The 22,036-nt window shown below is 43.9% G+C and overlaps 1 protein-coding gene across 1 annotated transcript in view; it reads right to left on the bottom strand.

Moving 5' to 3' along the window:
• LOC129832286 (leucine-rich repeat-containing protein 75A-like) overlaps nucleotides 1-21,638 on the bottom strand; it is a 30,545-nt gene extending 8,907 nt beyond the window's left edge. The window contains exons 1-3 of the mRNA XM_055896231.1: nucleotides 19,864-21,638; nucleotides 12,154-12,291; nucleotides 3,311-3,423 (exon numbers count right to left, since the gene is read on the bottom strand). Of these exons, the coding sequence (XP_055752206.1) occupies nucleotides 3,311-3,423; nucleotides 12,154-12,291; nucleotides 19,864-20,118 (506 nt within the window). The 5' untranslated portion in view covers nucleotides 20,119-21,638. The remainder of the gene's footprint in view (nucleotides 1-3,310; nucleotides 3,424-12,153; nucleotides 12,292-19,863) is intronic.
• Between the last annotated feature and the right edge of the window lie 398 nt (nucleotides 21,639-22,036).

The following is a 22,036-nucleotide window of genomic DNA, read 5'->3' as shown; positions in this document are numbered from 1 at the left end:
CATCTGTTCTCTCTTGGCTTCCAGTGGTCATCACTGTCAGTTGCTGTCTTGCTGCGGGGAACAGCGCTGTTATTTTTAGTTAGCTGATCCTCACTCCAATGCAGAGACTGCTTAAAGCCTTTCAATTCTAAAGAACAACAGCTTGTATCCTTTTTTTCATATAAGAACATGATCATTTAGCAACCGCTCTTATCCACAGGGACTTACAGTAGTGAGAGCATATCATATTGTACTGTTGCGTACTGGTCCCCTGTGGGAATTGAACCCACAACCCTGGCGTTGCAAGCGCCATCCTCTACCAACTAAGCCCCACGGGATCTTAAGGAGGGTAATGTACACACACAACCACATCTCGTTTCTATTTATTATAGTTATCTTTCAACATTTCCTACCTTGACATTCCTTATCCATTCTAATATATATATATTTTTTAAATCTCCCCAATTTTCGATCTTGTCTCATTGCTGCAACTCCCCAACAGGCTCGGGAGAGGCGAAGGTGGAATCATGCCTCCTCCGAAACATGACCCGCCTAACCACGCTCCTTAACACCCGCCAGCTTAACCCAGAAGCCAGCCGCACCAATGTGTCGGAGGAAACACCGTTCAACTGGCAACCGGGGTCAGCCTGCAGGCACCCGGCCCGCCACAAGGAGTCGCTAGAGCACGATGAGGCAAATTGTGTGCCGTCCTATGGGACTCCCGGCCACGGCCGGTTGTGGCACAGCCCTGGAATGAACCCGGGTCTGTAGTAACGCCTAAGACCGCTGCACCACTCGGGAGGCCCCCAGGACAAATAATATTTCCTGTTTAAGGCTGAGTCAGCCACTGCCCAATTACAAAGCCATCCTCAACATTCATCAAGACTACGGTTCAGTATCTAACTAGGGGAAGTTCACTCATTAGGTTTCCAAGTACTTTTTTTTAACCAATAACCACTTGAACTGGAAATGGGGCTTAGGGGCTGGCACAAGTCAGTCACGCAGTTTCCCCTGGAAGAAGCAGTGTGTGTGTGCGTGCGTGCGTGTCTCCATATGTGTGTGTCCATCTATACGTGTGTGTGTGTCCTTTCGTGTATTTGTGTGTGCGCGGTGGGTGCTGAGGTCATGACCAGTCCAGAGCTGAGGCAGAGTGTATGAGACAGCAACGGCAGAGGAGGAGGAGGAGATGAGCCCTCTCCTCCAGTGCTCCTGTCCCCCATGCTAATTAGCTAGCGGCTAATGAAACCCATGGCAAAAGGCATTAAGGGCCCCGACTCGTCCACCACAGAGACAGGGGCCCGGAGACAAGATTCACGGAGATAAAGCTAAAGTGAACACATTATATGCAGACCTGGGCTCAAATACTATTTGCAATCATTTCAAATACTTTAGCTAGGCTCGCTTTGAGTTTGCCTTGCGCTGTAGAGCCAATGGAATAGTCCCAATTGTCCCAAAAGCCCGCCCACTGTAAGTCCAGGCAGACTAAAGCAAACAGTCAAAGTATTTGAAGCCTAGGTCTGATTATATGCAGTGAGGTGGAGATATTAAAGAGGTTTCCTCTAGCTACCTCTGTAATTACGGATGGAATGGTGGAGTCAAGGAGGACCCGGCAGGCACTGACATGCACAGTGCTTCTCTACAATAGGACCCAGGCACTTCAGACTACGTGACAAGAAGGAGTTTTCATCACTAGCAAACCGTGTCACAATAACCTTCTCAAAACCTTTTCAAATGACATACTGGTGGGCGACAGTAAACTGGCCTTAGTGGTCTATGCACCCAGTCCAAAACCCAGTCCATAATCAACGACATCAGACCCGATCTGGCAAACAGTAGAACGGACAAATAGAATGCATCTCTCCTGAGAGACAGACACACAGACGCCTTACTGAGGAAGGACGCCCACGAGGTAGGTCACAGAAACAGGGGTGTTAATCACAGCACTGTACTTAAATCTCAAAGTCCATTGTGATTACCATAGAAGTACAATGACCAGAACAGTCATCATTTTAATGATATCGTAATTGCACTGTCCTGTCAGAGCAATATAAATATAATTATATTTCTATGGTCAGAGCCGTGTACAGTGCTAACGTGATTAGAACCCTGTTGTCTGGGCTACTGCGTAGTCGTAGTATTTTCTCTTCTACGGATCCTATTTCTATGGTGATTATGCTGTGGAACAATAGCAGGCGATAGTAGAGCTCAGAGCTGTAAAGGTAAGAGAGACTGGAGACAGAGAGAGCTGAGGAACATCTGTACCCCAGTGTGTGTGTGGTGAGTGTGGTGTGTGTGGTGTGTGGTGTGTGTGGTAAGTGTGGTGTGGCACTGAAAGAAAAGGCTCAGGCAAGAGCTCTGGGGATATAAACACCACCGCTGGGCCCCTGTAATAACCACCTCCGGGGTCAACGGACCCATTACACGCTATATGGAAACAGTTACACCATAACACACTTTGGAAGTTGTTACACAGGAATACACACACACACACACCCACTACATCACCAGTTGTGTACAGTGCAGCAGCTGCGCCATATATTGCACAGCTATGAGAGTTAGAAGATCTGCAGTACTGATGGGGAGGGTGCAGCACACACACCCATCTGTGACGCTGTCATTCACTGACTCACTTAGCTGAGTAAATATTACTCCCATTCATCAATGTACTAACGGGTAGAACAGTTAGAGCTAGGGGCAGAGTGAAGGCTTCTGGCAATAGATGATGAATGAAAAGACGAGATAAAATTTGCTCTAGATTAGATTTATACAGAAACACACACGCACAGTCACACACACACGCACAGTCACACACACACGCACAGTCACACACACACGCACAGTCACACACACACGCACAGTCACACACACACACACACACACACACACACACAGGATGTCTTGTTTTAGTGGAGTTAAACTGGACCAAGCCAGACACAAGGAACTGGGAAATCAGGGAGGATGCCAGGTGAAACGATGATTCAGTCCGATCCTTCGGCCCAAGACGCCACGTCAAGCCTTTTATTTGCACGAACTAATCACATTAATTAACAACAAAAAAGGCCTGCCCCGTGCAAGCCTGCAGTTTTTGCGTGTAGGCCAAAGAGTGCGCCAGTCCACACTGATCCAGAATTACATTAGGAAATGAGAAACGTACATTTGACAAACCTTCGCACATATAAATAAATAATCATAGCTTCTTCTGTGTGTGTATGCTGCCTTTGACCAAACTTTCTCTCTAGCGACCCATCAGAGGGCACCACATGCCCATGTGATACACACACACACACACACACGTAGGCGCGCACGCACAACGTTTCCCCTGTCTCCTCACCATGCCTGCGGCTTCCTCTTCAGTATGCCCTGCCGTCTCCACTGTGAGTGTGGGCTCAGGTGATAGGTCAGCTGGCGACACACCTTTTCCATGGCACCCAGAGAGTCCTCCCCCTGACAGAGAGAGAGAAGGAAAGAAAGAACGTAAGAGGGAAAGAGAGAAAAACAGACAGCGTAGGTTAATATTGGCTGACAGGGGACCAGAGGAGCTGAGTTGTAGCACACAGACACGTCTTCTTTCGTCTGTGATGACAGGAGAGGAGCTGAGGGACTGCACTGAACGCTGTGTGGCCTCCTGATGGACTCAGGCCCTGGGTTATACCATGTGTTCTCTCTCCCCCCCCCCCCCTCTCCCTCTCTCTCCAGAAGCACTACGTATCGCCGCCAGTTTTTCACAACAACTACACAGGTAAACACAACCCACAGGGACATATAACACATTTTACGGAGAACATGGAATGCTCTTACCATGGCCGTCAGAGGAAAAAAGTGAAGGGTGGCACGGGTATGAAAAGACATTATACAGGTCATTATTGTCTGTGAGGTCATATCGACGCCCTATTGGTTAATCTTTGCTATTCTGCACCTAGGTCATCGTCCCAGAAGGCCAGTATGTGCTGTTGGTGGTAAGATCCCTAGGAATGAAAACAAAGCCATTATATGAGGCCACTTAGGTTTGTTATTCAGGGAGAGATTGGTAAGAGGTTCAAGGGTCTGCCCTGTTGCTGTTTTGTTCCAAGCGTGTGTGTGTGTGTGTGTGTGTGTGTGTGTGTGTGTGTTCATTGTTTCCAGCTCCCTGCCTGTGTCCTCTGGAGGTAAGACATATTACATTATTGATGTCTCCACTTTCTCCTCCACTCGTTCAGCGAGCCCTACTGACGTGGTAACTATACCAAGCATGTGTACCGCCAAATACGCATCTTGTGGATTATATGATTGTGTGTGGATGCCCGTAGTACAGTAACACAGGATTCTGTAGCTCTTGCAATTTCCTTTGAGCAGATGTGGTTCCACAAGTGCTAGATGTAACAATATTGTTACACATATTGATCAAATATAAGATATTTACAGTCATTCGTTATAAGCCGTTATAAGTATCTAGCTCAATTTGGCTGAGTAATAAACCTGTTTGTGGTGTCTCTCTGTCTGAACAGTAGTTTGTGGGAGTAGGGGAACAGGAGGTATTGACCAGTCTGTTACTGATTATCAATACTCTGCACTAACTCACCATGTCCCAAATGGCAACCTATTCCCTACATTGTCCACTCCTTTTGACCTGGGCCCATAGGGATCTGGTCAAAAGTAGTGCACTACTAAGGGAACCGGGTGCCATTTGGGATGAGACCACTCCCCACTGATCTGATACAGGCAGCAGCAGGCTAGCAGCATATGCTGGGCTACCGAGGGATTCTTCTCCATGCTGTGTCCACTGGCCTAGATATGTCTACAACAACCAGCAGACTCTGTCTCAGACCGACACACAGCCAGATAGGACAGACATGTACAGGATTACACTGTACTGTAGAACAACACTGTTGTGGTAGTAGGGAAGGGAGAGGCAGCTATGCTTTTCCTCAGAGACATCTATTTACATACATATGGGGCTCTGGTTTTCCTTCAGTCATGTAGCTATCTATCAGCTGTATAGCACTCTATCAAAATTAAACGTCGCACACACACAACTTGGGATGCAATCTGCACTGTAAAACTCTCTCCGGTTCTGTTCTATTTGACTACCTGACCTTCACAATAAACATGACAAGGACAGATAATGAATTCAATACCTACCGACTCCCCACTGTCTCCTCTCCTAAGACCCAATCAAAGCCATCTCAAAGGAAGTGCAGTACGGTCAGTATGCATTCCCCTGTGTGGTATGGCTGGCTGTGTGAGTGTATATATATAGTTGTGTGTGTGTGTGTGTGTGTGTGTGTCTGTGTGTGTGCGTGAGTGTCACTGTGACACAGGGCAGAGCTGCTCTGCTCTCTGTCCCTGTAGACAGGCTGCAGTCCCCTACTGACAGAGGCATCAGAAACTCAGCACCTCACCGTTGGGCCTCACAGCACTCTCCACTCCTCTCCTCTCTACACTGTGGCAACTGAGCTGCCACCAACTCTGCTGGAGTATTGAAACACATCATCCTGAGATGTTTTGAAACATTACATTACAGACCACTTAATCAAGTATTGTGCAACACCTTGCCAGGGACTGGGAGGACTAACAGAAAAAGTTGAAAACACTATTTTGGTGTTCCGTGTTTTGTGCAGAATTAGGTACCTTCTCTTTTGGTGCCGTTTCCTTTCTCTAATGCTTCTAAACACAATTACGATGTTTTAATCCTGTTTAGTGGAGAATTACATACTTTTTCTGTAATATCGTTTTATATATTTGATAATTTGCCATTATATACCTTTCGGCAGGCATTGTCAAGCACAGTATTCAAACCACCAGCAGTAACTGGAGGTTGAACTGCAAGAACTGAGGATTCTGCACTTGCCTCTTCCATTGACAATCTTGAATGTGGGACTGGGTGCTGTCCTCACTGAACCTCAGTTTGCCTGACGGTTTTGGTAGCTATGATCCATTACACCTCATGGCACAACAAGCTTAATACTAATATAGAAATATACTTTTCTTTCTTCAAAGATGAATACAACATTGTGTAAATGTCACGCCCTGGCCTTAGTTATCTTTGTTTTCTTTATTATTTTGGTTAGGTCAGGGTGTGACATGGGAGATTTATGTGTTTTGTCTTGTCTAGGGGTTTTGTATGTTTATGGGGTGTTTTATAGTCTAGGTGTTTGTATGTCTATGGTTGCCTAGATTGGTTCTCAATTAGAGGCAGCTGTTTATCATTGTCTCTGATTGGGAACCATATTTAGGCAGCCATATTCTTTAGGGATTTCGTGGGTTATTGTCTATGTATTGGTTGCTTGTGTCTGCACTTTATATATATATAGCTTCACGTTCATTTTGTTGTTTTGATTAGTTTGTTTAAGTGTTCTTCGTTTCGTTATTAATAAATAGAAGAATGTATTCGTATCACGCTGCGCCTTGGTCCTCCTCTCTTCCTCCATACAACGAACGTGACAGTAAAAGAATCATAAAGTCCTCCAAACAATTGGGGGCCACAATCGTCTAAAAACAGAGTCATGGCAAGATAGGAAATGCAAGGTAATTAAACCAGTTTTCCAATGACTTCAATCACTCTATTCTCTCTCTCTTTTGTTATCCTAATGAAATATACTTACATTTAGAGAAACATATTAAGTTGGATTTCAATTATTTTGATAAAATGAAATTAACAAGTCATTGAAATGACTTGCATACATTTTATAAAAAGATATTTGGGGGTATTTTGACACTTTATTGAGACACACTGAATGGGTTTTAAAACAGAGCTATCAGAACACTTACATTGGGTTTACATTCAAGCACCCTCCAAACACCAGATCTCAGCTTAGGTGCACTACTTTTCATGGTTTCATTACACAATCATGGAGTTTTGAGACTTTCTATTTTTACAGTGTACACTAAGACACACTCTTCCCCCCCCCCCCCCCCCCCCTTCTTGCTTTTCTTCTCTCTCTCCACTACATCACCACATAAATCTGTTTCTCTCATCTGTACCCAGAAACAAAATAGTGTCTTCGTAGCGCAGGTGGACTACTAGTTTCCCCATGGTGTTATGCGTCGTCATGGTGTTATGAATAACAATCTTCCATCACTCATCCTTCCTGTTTACCACAAAGCCTAACTGTGTTTTCTTGCATGAACCACTCAGCACAAGCAGTTCCCTCACAGTGCAAACGCAGTTCTTTGAATTTAATTTGGTAAATTGTTACAGGGCTGAAAACGGCAGGAGACTGGGAAAGAAAAAGAGAAGTCGAAAATAAACACCTGGGTTCACAATCTGCCAAGCTATTCTTTTTTTTAAAGTTTGGGTTCAAATTGTGGCTAAGCAGAGCAGTAAGAGGAGGAATGTGGGCTGAATCAGTCTTTCAGACACATTTTCTATAGGTTTCAAGTTTTATTATCAAGCGTACAATTACAGTGAAATGACTTTCTTCCAAGCGCTTTCCCAACAATGCAGTTGTCAATATCAGTAGTACTATAAAAAATAAATAAAGACCACTGGTTACGACACAAATAGAGATGTTTACCATCTGTGTGTGTGTGGTAATATTATGCTGGGCTCGCTCCATTGTGAGCAGTAACAGCACTGAGGCTTGGAAGGCTGCCAGTGTTTTCAGTGTGTGACTCATACAGGAGAACAAGGCACCGCTGGTCTGTCGGTCTGTCTGTCATTCCCCCTGCTGTCTGTCTGTCTGTCTCATTCCCCCTGCTGTCTGTGTCTGCCTGCCTGTCTGTCTGTCGTTCCTCCCACCGTTCTGCCTCTCCCTCCCTCAGTCTTTCCCTCCATCACTCCCTGCAAGACATGCGTCTCTCCTTCCATAATGACTAGTGAAATGTGTCTCTCTTTCCTAGTTGCCACATCCATCTATCCACCGCTAACTCCTTTCATCATCTCGCTCAGTGAGCAAGACAGAAGCATGATTGTTAGAAAAAGCTTAGGATTAGGCATGGGTGTAATCAAAAGGTATAATCCTTCTTTATCCAGCATAACTATCTCAATATAATAATATATAGATTCAACTAAAACAGATTGAACTCCTTATGGGAGTCTGTTATTCAATGGTAGGTCATTTTAATCCTTCTGGGCATGATTGTGTTGTCATTAATCACATACAGTATGTGGGTAAATGCAGAGATGGTATGGTATTCATGCCATTTGGAGTTCTGAGCCGGACACACACACACAGAGAGAGACAGAGAGACCCTCCTCACATCCCTGCGGGCATTCATGCGAGTGCATTTAGATTTCAGTCACAGCATCTCACCAGCTGATCATCAATACACTGTACTCAGTGGCGACCCGACATTCAGGGCTGGTGGGGCAGAGCCCCACCTGTTATGAGGCCCCCATTTTTAGCAAAAAAATAAATTAAGGAGGGGGTAGCCTGTTTTGCATGTTATTTTGGCATTAATACGTGTCACATATCAGTTTGCAATCAATGTAAGAAAATAATAATAAGAGTTAATAAAGCCTCCATACAAACATGGTCTCTTTTGCTTTCTTGAGGAAGGCAGTTCCAAAATGCAAGTGTTTCAGCCTAGCTCAGTGCTTTCTGTGGTGGTGGGGCAGCCAGCGGAAAATACAGAGCGTAGGTGTTGGTAATGTTCTCTAGTTGCGCCATTTTCTGTCACTCACGGTGACACAATGTCACTGACAAATCTAAGGGTAGAGCTAGAATATTCAAGCCACTTGGGCGCTGTCATAGAGTTACACTAGAAGTGCCCATCCAAGAAGGCTCCAGGTCATTGGCCACAGATAAAACAACGTCAAATCACATACATACATATATATATATATATATATATATATTCAGTAACTTTGATTGGACTGATCATGTCAACATCACAATTTTCTAAATCTTAGCTAGCAGTCATTATCATGAATCAAGTCGACAATCTACTGGCAAATCCTTTTTAATCCTTGTCATATGGAGAGAAATATTGAAGAGAAATGATAGATAAAACCGTGCTCATCGGTCATTGGACATAAACATTATACAACAAGTTGGAAATCACAAATGTAACAATGAGTGGTTTGGAAGGAATTAGTGGCTAACTGCAAGCATTGCAACGCAATCATTAGCCGGCTATTCAGTGGAATGGGTGAGTGGTCCCAATTCTGGGTTCAAGGGTCTCTTTTCCAACCTTAAAATGATAAACATTCAACATTGGCCATGCTGTCAATCCAGCATGATTTCTGCCGCGCTCAAAACAACTGTTAACTCTGTAAATCTGACTTGAGTTCAAGATAACTGGGAACTCGGGGAAAAAAACAAGCTCCAGCTGGGAAAATACGTTTTGAACGGTCATCCAACTTTGAATTGTAAGTCGGGAACTCTGGCCTTTTTCTAGCACTACCACCAGAAGATCACTGACATCATCGTGATTCAACTTTTTTTTTAACGCGTTCCCAGTTGTCTTTCAAGTTGTCTTGAAAGCACTATAAATCCAGAGAATGTCAGACTTTGATGACAAAGTTTTATGTCAAGGGAGGACCGCCACGCCACCTTCCTGTTCAAGTGAGCACAGCACAACAAGGTGAGTCCAAAAATGTATTGTATGCTGCTGCATAAATTATGTAATATACCAGGGAAATATGTACAGTGCCTTCGGAAAGTATACAGACCCCTTGACTTTGTTACGTTACAGCCTTTTTCTAAAATATATTCAATTGTTTTTTTTACCTCATCAACCTACACACAATACCTCATAATGACAAAGCAAAAATATGTTTTTAGTAATTATTGCTAATTTATAAAAATGTTGAAACTGAAATATCACATTTACATAAGTATTCACACCCTTTACTCAGTACTTTGTTGAATCCCCTTTGGCAGCGATTACAGCATCGAGTCTTCTTGGGTATGATGTTACAAGCTTGGCATACCTATATTTGGGGAAAATCTTCTATTCTTCTGTGCAGATCCTCTCAAGCTCTGTCGGGTTGGATGTGGTGCGTTGCTGCACAGCTATTTTCAGGTCTCTCCTGAGATGTTCGATAGGGTTCAAGTCCGGGCTCTGGCTGGGCCATTCAAGGACATTCACAGACTTGTCCCGATGCCACGCCTGCGCTGTCTTGGCTGTGTGCTTAGGAAGGGGAACCTGTTGGAAGGGGAACCTTCGCCCCAGTCTGAGGTCGTGAGCGCTCTGGAGCAGGTGTTCATCAAGGATCTCTCTGTACTTTGCTCCGTTCATCTTTGCCTCGATCTTGACTAGTCTCCCAGTCCCTGTCGCTGAAAAACATCCCCATAGCATGATGTTGCCAACACCATGCTTCACCGTAGGGATCGTGCCAGGTTTCCTCCATACGTGACGCTTGGCATTCAGGACAAAGAGTTCCATCTTGGTTTCATCAGACCAGAGAATCTTGTTTCTCATAGTCTGAGAATCCTTTAGGTGCCTTTTGGCAAACTCCAAATGGGCTGTCATATGCCTTTTACTGAGGAGTGGCTTCAGTCTGGCCACTCTACCATAAAGGCCTGATTTGTGGAGTGCTGCAGAGATGGCTGTCCTTCTGGAAGGTTCTCCCAACTCTACAGAGGAACACTAGAGCTCTGTCAGAATGACCATCAGGTTTTATGTCACTTTCCTGACCAAGGCCCTTCTCCCCCGATTGCTCAGTTTGGCCAGGTGGCCAGCACTAGGAAGAGTTTTGATGGTTCCAAACATCTTCCATTTAAGAATGATGGAGGCCACTGTGTTCTTGGGGACCTTCAATGCTGCAGACATTTGTTGGTACCCTTCCCCAGATCTGTAACTCGACACAATCCTGTCTTGGAGCTCTACGGACATTTCCTTCGACCTCATGGCTTGGTTTGTGCTCTGATATGCACTGTCAACTGTGGAACCTTATATAGACAGGTGTGTGTCTTTCCAAATCATGTCCAACCAATTGAATTTACCACAGGTGGACTCAAATCAAGTTGTGAAAACATCTCAAGGATGATCAATGGAAACAGGATGCACCAGAGCTCAATTTCGAGTCTCATAGCAAAGGGGCTGAATACTTATGTAAATAAGGTATTTCTGTTTTTAATTTGTAATACATTTGCAAAAATGTAGGATTTTTGTTTATTTAATCCATTTTAGAATAAGGCTGTAACGTAACAAAATGTGGAAAAAGTCAAGGGGTCTGAATAGTTTCCGAAGGCACTGTATACTGTAGCTAAGAAAGTAATACTCAGTGTATGTTGTATAGTAAGCTGTTAGTAGCCCATGTGCCTCAGCCTAATAATTTGGTCTATTTTCACCTCTTAATTTAGCCTACTGTTCTGACTTGGTGGTGCACATGTAGCCTATAACCTGTTTTAGAGAAATGTAATCATCGAATAACATGTGTATGTGTTCGTGACAGCTGCATGAGTCACAGGACATGAGGGATCCAATTCTCCCCGTGCCCGGTGAGCGAGCTTTAAGAAATCAAGCAGCTATGCAAATACATTTCCATTGAGGGGTTATCTATCTGCCATATCTGTGTGTTATCTTCGGCACAGCAGGTTTAGGTACCTGCAGTTACAGATTGGCCAAGAACCACGAAAAACAGCACCAGACCATTATTCCTACTCCACCAAACTTTACAGTTGGCACTATGCATTGGGGCAGGTGGCTTTCTCCTGGCATCTGCCAAACCCAGATTTCCACTGCTCCAGAGTCCAAAGGAGGCGAGCTTTACACTACTCCAGCCAACGCTTGGCATTGGTGATCTTAGGCTTGTGTGGGGCTGCTCGGCCATGGAAACCCATTTCATGAAGCTCCCAAATCCACTAATTTGAAGGGGTGTCCACATACTTTGTATAGATAGTGCATCTCGAACGCTCTCAGACACACACACATACGGATATGATATACACACAAATGTATATACACCATTACATACACAACCACACTTAGAGCACATTTATAACCTAATTTCCCAGCCAAAGACTGGAGGATAGGATCTGGTCTCATTGCACCAGCACACTGAAGTAAATAAGGCTGAAAGGTAATATCGTGACGGGCCAGCGTATCTGTGAGTAGCATGTAATAATGCATTAATAATACATTGCTTTTACATGCGCTTTTTACTAGGTCTCAACGCACTTCACGTGCGCGTGTGCGTATTAGTGTGTATGCCCACGTACGTGTACGTGTGTGCCCGCGTGTGCACATGTGTACTTGCACGTGTTGTGTTAACACGTTGATGTGTGCATGGAGTGTTCGGTGTCCTACCGGGCATGTCTTGGGGGGGCACTGGATGTATCTGGCCAGGCTGATGACGAGGTCGTGGGTGATGGGGTCCACCAGGTTCCTGAAGCTGGCGTAACGGTACAGAACGTCATCCAGAGACGTGGACTCCATCCCCAAGTCCTACACACACACACACACACAGAGAGAGAGAGAGAGAGACAGGAGAGATGTAGAACCAGGTTACATGATTAGAGCCAGCGGTTTTCACTAACCATGTGACCCGGACCAGGAAAAACTCTGCCTCCTACTTATCGCCTATAACTCAGGCCCTGGGTTTCCCCAGGTTATACCACATTGTCAGGGTAAACTCTACATAATACACATAATTAATCTCCTGCATAATATATCAATATTGCATTAGTTTATGTGACAGTGAGTGACGGACATACAGGAAACTAGCACACATCCTTATTGACTTGTACTCAGAGGTGGGATGAGCAGAAGTGTAAACACTCACATTCACCACAGCTAAAGCAAACTTAACACTTAAATCTGCTTATCCAGTAGTGTTGAATCAAATACTAACAGCTAGTAGATTTTGGCACCTGGAAAGAGACTGCTTGCTGTATGTCAGAAGCCTGAATCTTTTCCATCAGGCACAGGAAGTCTTTGCCAATTCATGCAAAGATCTTGAATTTGCTTATAGGTTCCCTAACGTGTGTGTGCGTCCGTGACAGCTGGATGAGTCACAGGACATGAGGGATCCAATTCTCCCCGTGCCCGGCGAGCGAGCTTTAAGAAATCAAGCCGCTATGCAAATAGATAACCCCTCAATGGAAATGTATCTGCCATCTCTTTGTGTTATCTTCGGCACAGCAGGTTTAGGTAGCTGCAGTTCCAGATTGGTCACGAATTGGCGAGGGTTGGCGGGGGATAGGGGCAGTCTATGGTTCTAGCCAAGGTAAAAACAACATGGTAAAGGCAGAACGACACTGAGGTGGAGAGAGAAAGGACGGAAAGAAAAAAAATGACTTGAGGAGCAATACCCTCTAGTAAAGAAAAGGCCAATGCATTTTATTATGTCAGTAGTCTTATTAAAAATGAATGACTATGACAACTAAAGTCACAAAATTGTTTGAACTGTAAGGTGCTGGTGATGATGGTGGCGTGAGTGGGAGGGTTGTGAGGACAATAAACGTTCTTTCAATTCATCTGGGAGTATTCCTCCCACATAAATCAGCCACATTCAACATCAAAGCAGTGTACTCCATGAAAAAAAAAACTGAAAATGGACTCAGGAGAAATTAATAGTTTTTCGGGTACATTAGGTGTTAAGAGAGCTGCCCCTTCATTCATCAACTCCCATTTAATGGGAATTTTCATGGTATCCGGGCAACAACGGGGTGCACCTGGTTGCCAGAGAACTGAGATGCTTCTCTCAGTCTCTCCGTTTTTTTCGAAGAACAGGCACTCTCTCTGTCTACCCCCCACATCTCTTTCTCTCATTCCGTTTTGTACCCCCAAATCAACTAGCAGGACAAACAGTATCAGAATTAAACGTTTAGTTTCTAATCAACCTGTTGCTGTGTGGACTCAGGGCATGATTTGTATAAACCTTGCTGACTTTTTCACCGACATTTGCAACATTGTTTCAATATAGAAATTGGATCTCCAGCTGTCCCATAGTAATGAACGTGTCGGACCGAGACAGAAAGGCAGAGAGCTTTTCTCAGCCATTCGAAACCATGAATCAGCTGGCATAATTTTTATGGATATATAGCAAGGAATGTCAATAGAATATAGGTAAAACTAAATTAAATGTAGCTAGATGCAGTCTTTCCAGCTTCAGTTTGAAGTGATTGTGTTAGCTCTGTTGTTGGCTAGCTCCTCTGAACAACAGTGTCCTGATGAGAGCACATTTTCTATGCCAGGCGAAATCGTGCCTCATGAGCTACTTGTTATGGATATATCCAAATAAATGTCACTAGAAAACAGCTTAAACAAACGCAAATGCAGCTATTTTGCTGTTATTCTGGCTGCACTGTTTGACGTGACTAAGTTAGCCGTAGTTGGCTAGCTAGCAAGTAAGGGATAAGAACGTTGCCAGCCAGTATGGCAATAGACAGCTTTGAACAAACAACTTGGTCGCATCCATAGATACAGAACAAAAAATACTTAAAGACTGGGTCGCATCTCTGGCAACCGAACCAATAGAACAAACGACCAGCCGGCTTGGGTAGCAACCCTAGATTTATGTCGGGACTATATCACATGGAAAGATGAAAGAGTATGAATAAATTCATAAAAAGTGTTTTTTATGAAAATATGTCAATCATTATTTGAATATGTTGGCAACCCGTTGTATAAAAGTGATAATGCCCTCGAAGCCGGTGTTTTGGAGGATATATTGGCACGGTTTGACTTCGTCTCGGGCCTAACAACACCCGTGCCAATATATCCTCCATACAGCGGCTTCGAGGGCATTTTCACCTAAGTGGTGCAGGTGTGTGTTGAAACTGAGGGCCACACTCTTAGAAAAAAGGTGAGATCTAGAACCTAAATAGGTTTTTCGGCTGTCCCCTTAGGAGAACCCTCTGCACTCTGAGAAAAAAAAGGAACCCAAAAGAGTTCTATCTGGAACCAAAAAGGGTTCTCCTATGGGGACAGCCGAGGAACCGTTTTGGAACAATTTTTTTCTGAGAGAGCAGAGCCAGAGCTAGAAGATTGATAATGACATGATAGACTGTTTGTCCCTCCCTGGCCTCATCTCAGCTTAGCTCAGCCAGTGCCTAAACTTACAAAGTGTCTCAGAGTAGGAGTGCTGATCTAGAATCAGGTCCCCCCCCTGTCCGTATAATCTAATTCAGTCTGGTCGAAAATACAAGACTGATCTTAGATCAGCACTCCTACTATGAGATGCTTTGTAAACAGAGGCTCTGATCTCAGAACAACAACCAGCAGGGATTTTTTAAATTTAAGCAGGGAGTCATGCTGAGACCACAGTCTCTTTCGCAGAACACCAATAAACATCAATTACACTATTCATATCTATATACACATCAATTACACTATACATATCTATATACACATCAATAACACTATACATATCTATATACACATCAATAACACTATACATATCTATATACACATCAATAACACTATACATATCTATATACACATCAATAACACTATACATATCTATATACACATCAATAACACTATACATATCTATATACACATCAATAACACTATACATATCTATATACACATCAATAACACTATACATATCTATATACACATCAATAACACTATACATATCTATATACACATCAATTACACTATACATATCTATATACACATCAATTCCACTATACATATCTATATACACATCAATTAAACTATACATATCTATATACACATCAATTACACTATACATATCTATATACACATCAATTACACTATACATATCTATATACACATCAATTACACTATACATATACATATCTATAGCTACTTTCTGATACAAAATGCAATGATGCGTACGGAACTTATCGCCCGTAATAAAGCACAAGGCGCTATGATGAACTGCCTCCAATGGCTTCAATACAGTGGCAGCTGCGTTCACATAGACTATATTGCCATAGTCAATATTTTATTTTTGATTTAAACTTCATTTAACTAGTCAAGGTATGGTCAATAAGCGGAATGAATGTTGACTGAATTATATGTTTTCTGATCAAAGACCTGTTCCTAAAGAGGAAGCCTATTTTAATTCTTAATTTCTAACTCATCAACATGCTTTTTGAAAGATAGCTTTTTGTCAATCCAGATGACAAGATATTTATAAGCGGGGACACAATCAATGAGGGCACCAAAAAACCTTAAGCCAGCAGCATACCACCCTGCATACCACTGCTGGCTTGCTTCTGAAGCTAAGCAGGGTTGGTCCTGGTCAGTCCCTGGATGAGAGACCACATGCTGCTGGAAGTGGTGTTGGAGGGCCAGGAGGAGGCACTCTTTCCTCTGGGCTAAAAAAAATCCCAATGCCCCGAGGCAGTGATTGGGGACACTGCAGGGTGCTGTCTTTCCGATGGGATGTTAACCGGATGTCCTGACTCTCTGAGGTCATTAAAGATCCCATGGCACTTATCGTAAGAGTAGGGGTGTTAACCCCGGTGTCCTGGCTAAATTCCCAATCTGGCCCTCAAACCATCACAGTCACCTAATAATCCCCAGTTTACAATTGGCTCATTCATCCCCTGTAACTATTCCCCAGGTCGTTGCTATAAATGAGAATGTGTTCTCAGTCAACTTACCTGGTGAAATAACAGATGAATTAAAGGGTGAGGATTGTCTGACCTCACCAATATGATCCACAAGATAACCCTTAAGATTTAAGTTTACACAGCTGGCACCTACATCCTCTAAGATTGGATACTAAATGGATGGATTGATTGGAACATAGCCTCTATGTCCAGGCTTCTTTTTTGGCAAAGCTCAAAATGTATACGGGGAATGTGACAATATGACTAATTTGATCGTAACAAATTATACCTAGTGTTGAAGTAATGAAAATCAATAACCCTTGAGAGTGATATCAACAAAAGGAATGAACCAATCGATGAAATCATGTCTGATATTCAATATAAAGTGTATAGGTCTGGTGGATATAGCTTCATGTGGGCCTAAACTACATCGCAAAGTTTCAACCATAGTTAAGTTCTCGTTCTCAATTTAGTCTGGAGATAAATGTTATGAGGTAAAAGTACATTAGTATGAGTAGTTTTTCTTCCAAACTATCTCTCCCTCCCTTTTTTCTCCTCTCTATCTATTCTTTACCCCACTCTACCCTCCTTTCCCTCTCTCTCTCCTTCCTTTCCTCATCTCTCTCCTTCCTTTCCTCATCTCTCTCCTTCCTTTCCTCATCTCTCTCCTTCCTTTCCTCATCTCTCTCCTTCCTTTCCCTCTCTCTCTCTTTCCTTTCCCTCTCTCTCTCTTTCCTTTCCCTCTCTCTCTCCTTCCTCCTCTCTTTCCCTCATTTCCTCCACTCCCTCCCTCCTTCCTTTCCTCGCCTCTCTCTTTCTTCCTCTCTCCCTCATTTTCTACTCCTTACCTCCACTCTCTCCCTACTTTCCTCCTCTCTCCATCCTCCCACAGGCCGATCGAGCCAGGCTGAATGGCATCAAAGAGGGGCTATAAATTGTTGCCACTCCTCTAATTACAGCAGCAGGGAAGGCGAGCCGAGCCTGTGGGCATCTGTTTCAACAACATGACACAGCCCAGGATGAGTTATACTTTCTCACAAAAACCATGCACAGTGTGGCAAAGGAGGTGCGGGACGGGAGGCACACGGGAGAGTTGCAAGATGCATCTCATCGGCTTGTTATGGTATCACAACGAGCAGATACTGTAGATAGACATTTACACCAACAGCTATCTGTCATCTAAGTTGATCTAATATCCTTTGGTCATTTGACTGTATTTGAATGCTGGGTCGTATTCATCAGGGCACACCGTAGAAAAACACTTCATATTGGACAAGTTCAGGTCGCACCTCCCCGTTTCTTCCTATTTTCTAAATGTTCCTGCCTAGTGAACACAACCCTGGAGTGACATAGAATGGAGGTGTAGTTTACTAAGGAAGACCAACTCATTCACATCCTCTCCTCACTCAGACAACCAGTCCCTCTAGTTACAGTGGGGAGAACAAGTATTTGATACGCGGCAGATTTTGCAGGTTTTCCTACATACAAAGCATGTAGAGGTCTGTCATTTTTATCATAGGTACACTTCAACTGTGAGACGGAATCTATAACAAAAATCCATAAAATCACATTGTATGATTTTTAAGTAATTAATTTGCATTTTATTGCATGACATAAGTATTTGATCACCTACCAACCAGTAAGAATTCCATCTCCCACAGACCTTTCTTTAAGAAGCCCTCCTGTTCTCCACTCATTTCCTGTATTAACTGCACCTGTTTGAACTGGTTACCTGTATAAAAGACACCTGTCCACACATTCAATCAAACAGACTCCAACCGCTCCACAATGGCCAAGACCAGAGAGCTGTGTAAGAACATCAGGGATAAAATTCTAGACCTGCACAAGGCTGGGACGGGCTACAGGACAATAGGCAAGCAGCTTGGTGAGAAGGCAACAACTGTTGGCGCAATTATTCGAAAATGGAAGAAGTTCAAGATGACGGGCAATCACCCTCGGTCTGGGGCTCCATGCAAGATCTCACCTCGTGGGGCATCAATGATCATGAGGAAGGTGAGGGATCATCCCAGAACTACATGGCAGGACCTTGTCAATGACCTGAAGAGAGCTGGGACCACAGTCTCAAAGAAAACCATTAGTAACACACTACGCCGTCATGGATTAAAATCCTGCAGCGCACGCAAGGTCCCCCTGCTCAAGCCAGCGCATGTCCAGGTCCGTCTGAAGTTTGCCAATGACCATCTGGATGATCCAGAGGAGGAATGGGAGAAGGTCATGTGGTCTGATGAGACAAAAATAGAGCTTTTTGGTCTAAACTCCACTCGCCTTTTTTGGAGGAAGAAGGATGAGTACAACCCCAAGAATACCATCCCAACCATGAAGCATGGAGGTGGAAACATCATTCTTTGGGGATGCTTTTCTGAAAAGGGGACAGGACGACTGCACCGTATTGAGGGGAGGATGGATGGGGCCATGTATTGCGAGATCTTGGCCATCAACCTCCTTCCCTCAGTAAGAGCATTGAAGATGGGTCGTGGCTGGGTCTTCCAGCATGACAACGACCCAAAACACACAGCCAGGGCAATTAAGGAGTGGCTCCGTAAGAAGCATCTCAAGGTCCTGGAGTGGCCTACCCAGTCTCCAGACCTGAACCCAATAGAAAATCTTTGGAGGGAGCTGAAAGTCCGTATTGCCCAGCGACACCTGAAGGATCTGGAGAAGGTCTGTATGGAGGAGTGGGCCAAAATCCCTACTGCAGTGTGTGCAAACCTGTTCAAGAACTACAGGAAACGTATGATCTCTGTAAATGCAAACAAAGGTTTCTGTACCAAATATTAAGTTCTGCTTTTCTGATGTATCAAATACTTATGGCATGCAATAAAATGCAAATTAATTACTTAAAAATCATACAATGTGATTTACTGGATTTTTGTTTTAGATTCCGTCTCACAGTTGAAGTGTACCTATGATAAAAATTAGACCTCTACATGCTTTGTAAGTAGGAAAACCTGCAAAATCGGCAGTGTCTCCAATAGTTGTTCTCCCCACTGTATGTATGTCCCTTAAAGTGAGGTGTGCTGGGGCAGACGGTGTCAGCGTGTCTGTGGTAGAGCTAATCACAACCTAATTGAGAGAAAGCACAACCAGCTTTCTGATGATCACACCTCTCTACCTGTCTCTGCATCAGTCCATCTGTCTGTATTTGCATCAGTCCATCTGTCTGCCCTCCTCTGTCCTCTGAAGCTCACCTCCCTCCCATCTGTGTCTTCCTGGCCTAGTGAGGGACTTCTATCAGAGTTGAAGTAATCTAGACTCAGACTAGGATTTGCAGTGAACTGACATGGGATTTGGGGTTATAGTAGATGAAACACACCTGTGCATGCACACACACAAATACACGCACACACAGGCAAACACACACATGAACACGAGCACACAGGTGCACAAACAAACACACACAGTCAAGAACACGCACATAAACGCACGCGCACACACACACTTACATATAAAACACACACACACACACCTGCCGGAGTGTCTGCAGCATCTCTGTGGCCTTGTCCTGTTTGCCTTGCTTGGCCATCAGCATCATCTCCTGGATCATGCCTATCCGGCGCTGGTAGGGCGGAGGGGACCCTCCACGACTCAGCCGGTCCCCTGACCTCAACATGAAGGAGGTGAAGATGTCACCCCTCTCCTTGGTAGGGGTCCGTTTCCACCCGTGCTGTGGGCTGGGCCCAGCCTCTTGGCCCCCAACACCTTTGGTCTGTTTGGTGCCCATGTTTAGATGTTAGAATCTGCTGTACGAAATGACTTGCTCCCCCCAGGCAGTCATGCAAGGCTGACTTGCATAAAAATATTTGTTTTTGCACTAAACATTAAAACCTTGCACACGAAGTCACGAGGCCTTAAAGTGGATAGGACCTCTGGGTTCGTTCCCCACCTGACTAGTTGGACAACACACCTGTCCTCTAGTGAATGGTGCACTGTCCAGCTGTTAAGAGTGCAATAACAGTTGGGGAAACAACCTCCAACACATGCATTCAGATTTGAATAAAATGTCTAACTCGCACAATAAGCTTGAGCGAATTGGCTGCTACGCGTGCCTACTATAAACACAAACAGACACACACTCAACCCGGGACACAAGCCAAAACTTTTGTTATGCAATTCGCGGAACATAGCCTATAAATAATTAAATGTTTTCCACAGAATTTTGTTAGGATATAAATGTCCGAGCTAAAGAGCTAAGTGAAATATGATCAGCTCTCTCTGCGCAGGGTTCTTTAGCAAACGATGAAACAAACGCTGCAAAAAAGCCTCGGGGTTATCCGTCTTCTAGACAACGAAATAATTTTAACGAATGCACTGTTATGACAATCGGCTGGTAAAAGCCCCTTAAGTCGGGAAGAGCTCGGAGGAGGATTCCCGCAGCATGGCCGCAAATACGGGGAGCAGCAGTCCCGCAGATCGCCAGCGAACTCCCGGTCGGATGCACTCGCTCACAGTGCTATCCTGGAGACGACTTCATTTCTGTCCTTCAAATATAAGGCCGCTACTAAATTGATGTGACTGTCAGTGTTGCGAGTGCCTCCTCTCCTCGCGTCCACATTGGATTCCTCTTCCTTTTTAATCAATAATTCCACGCATTCTGCGTCTGTGCAGAAAATGAAGGGGAAGCTAAACGAATGTGGTGGTGGCGATGGAGACAGGACATGGTCATGTTTACATCTTTATCTGCTCCGTTTGTTTATTCACCTCTGCCTCTCCAAATCATTCACATGTGATGTCAACCTTTTCCTTGGCAAGATATTGGAATCGTTGTTCCTTTATTCTATGATTCGCTCTTCGAGGCATGTCCTGTTAGAACGGCCTAGGTAGAGTCCGGGACCTGGTTGAAGGTGTCTCTTGTTGGGACTGAATATAGGCTGCGCACTGTCGGAGGAGCCGACCAGAGCAGGCGCGGTGTGTACAGTGCTTCTCTCCTCAAGTCCTCGCACTGAGAATGGTTTGGGCAGGCTGCTCCCCACTTCAAATACGTCCTGCTAAGAGGATAACGCAACGACTATTGCTAGGTCAACATCCTTTGCCTTTTCTTCTGAACGGTGAATGGGGATTGGGTAGGCTAATTTAGAGGTAGTCTAGTGCCTACAATAACCTATAATAACACAGTACTATGACATGCAAATACTTAGATAATATTATGACCTTGGCTTGTACGTTAACCACTTTGCCAAGACGACTTCAACAGCAACTTTTAGTCTCGTAATTGCAGTATTTCAAATGACAAATCTGCAGCATTGGACTGTTCACGGGAAGTGAAAATCCTTGAATTGCATTATATTGACCTCTGGTGTTGGCGGTGTGGATTTACATACTTTTTATTTTAGGGCCATAGTGTTTTATAGCATTATAGTGTAATATTAAACTATAGAATAAAATAGTATTTTTTCTGTAAATATGTAAGTAGACTATTTCTCAGATTTAAAAAGAATATAACACTCACTGTCATCAGATAGATTTGAAATGGGAGTAAAACTTAGATTCAATATACTATCAAATGACATTTTCATTTCAAGTTCAGTCATAAAATGGATCTCACAGTAATGATTTCAATATGCGCAAGAACAAAATCACAGGTCAGAGATCCAACAGGAAAGATAGGGGCATGTTTGTAGGGGTTTGGTCTAGCTGTGTGC

This window comes from Salvelinus fontinalis, chromosome 33, assembly GCF_029448725.1.
Source record: "Salvelinus fontinalis isolate EN_2023a chromosome 33, ASM2944872v1, whole genome shotgun sequence".
Classification (NCBI taxonomy): Eukaryota; Metazoa; Chordata; class Actinopteri; order Salmoniformes; family Salmonidae; genus Salvelinus; species Salvelinus fontinalis.
The sequence above is the reverse complement of the archived record's forward strand: the minus strand, read 5'-3'. Positions and strand labels throughout refer to the sequence as shown.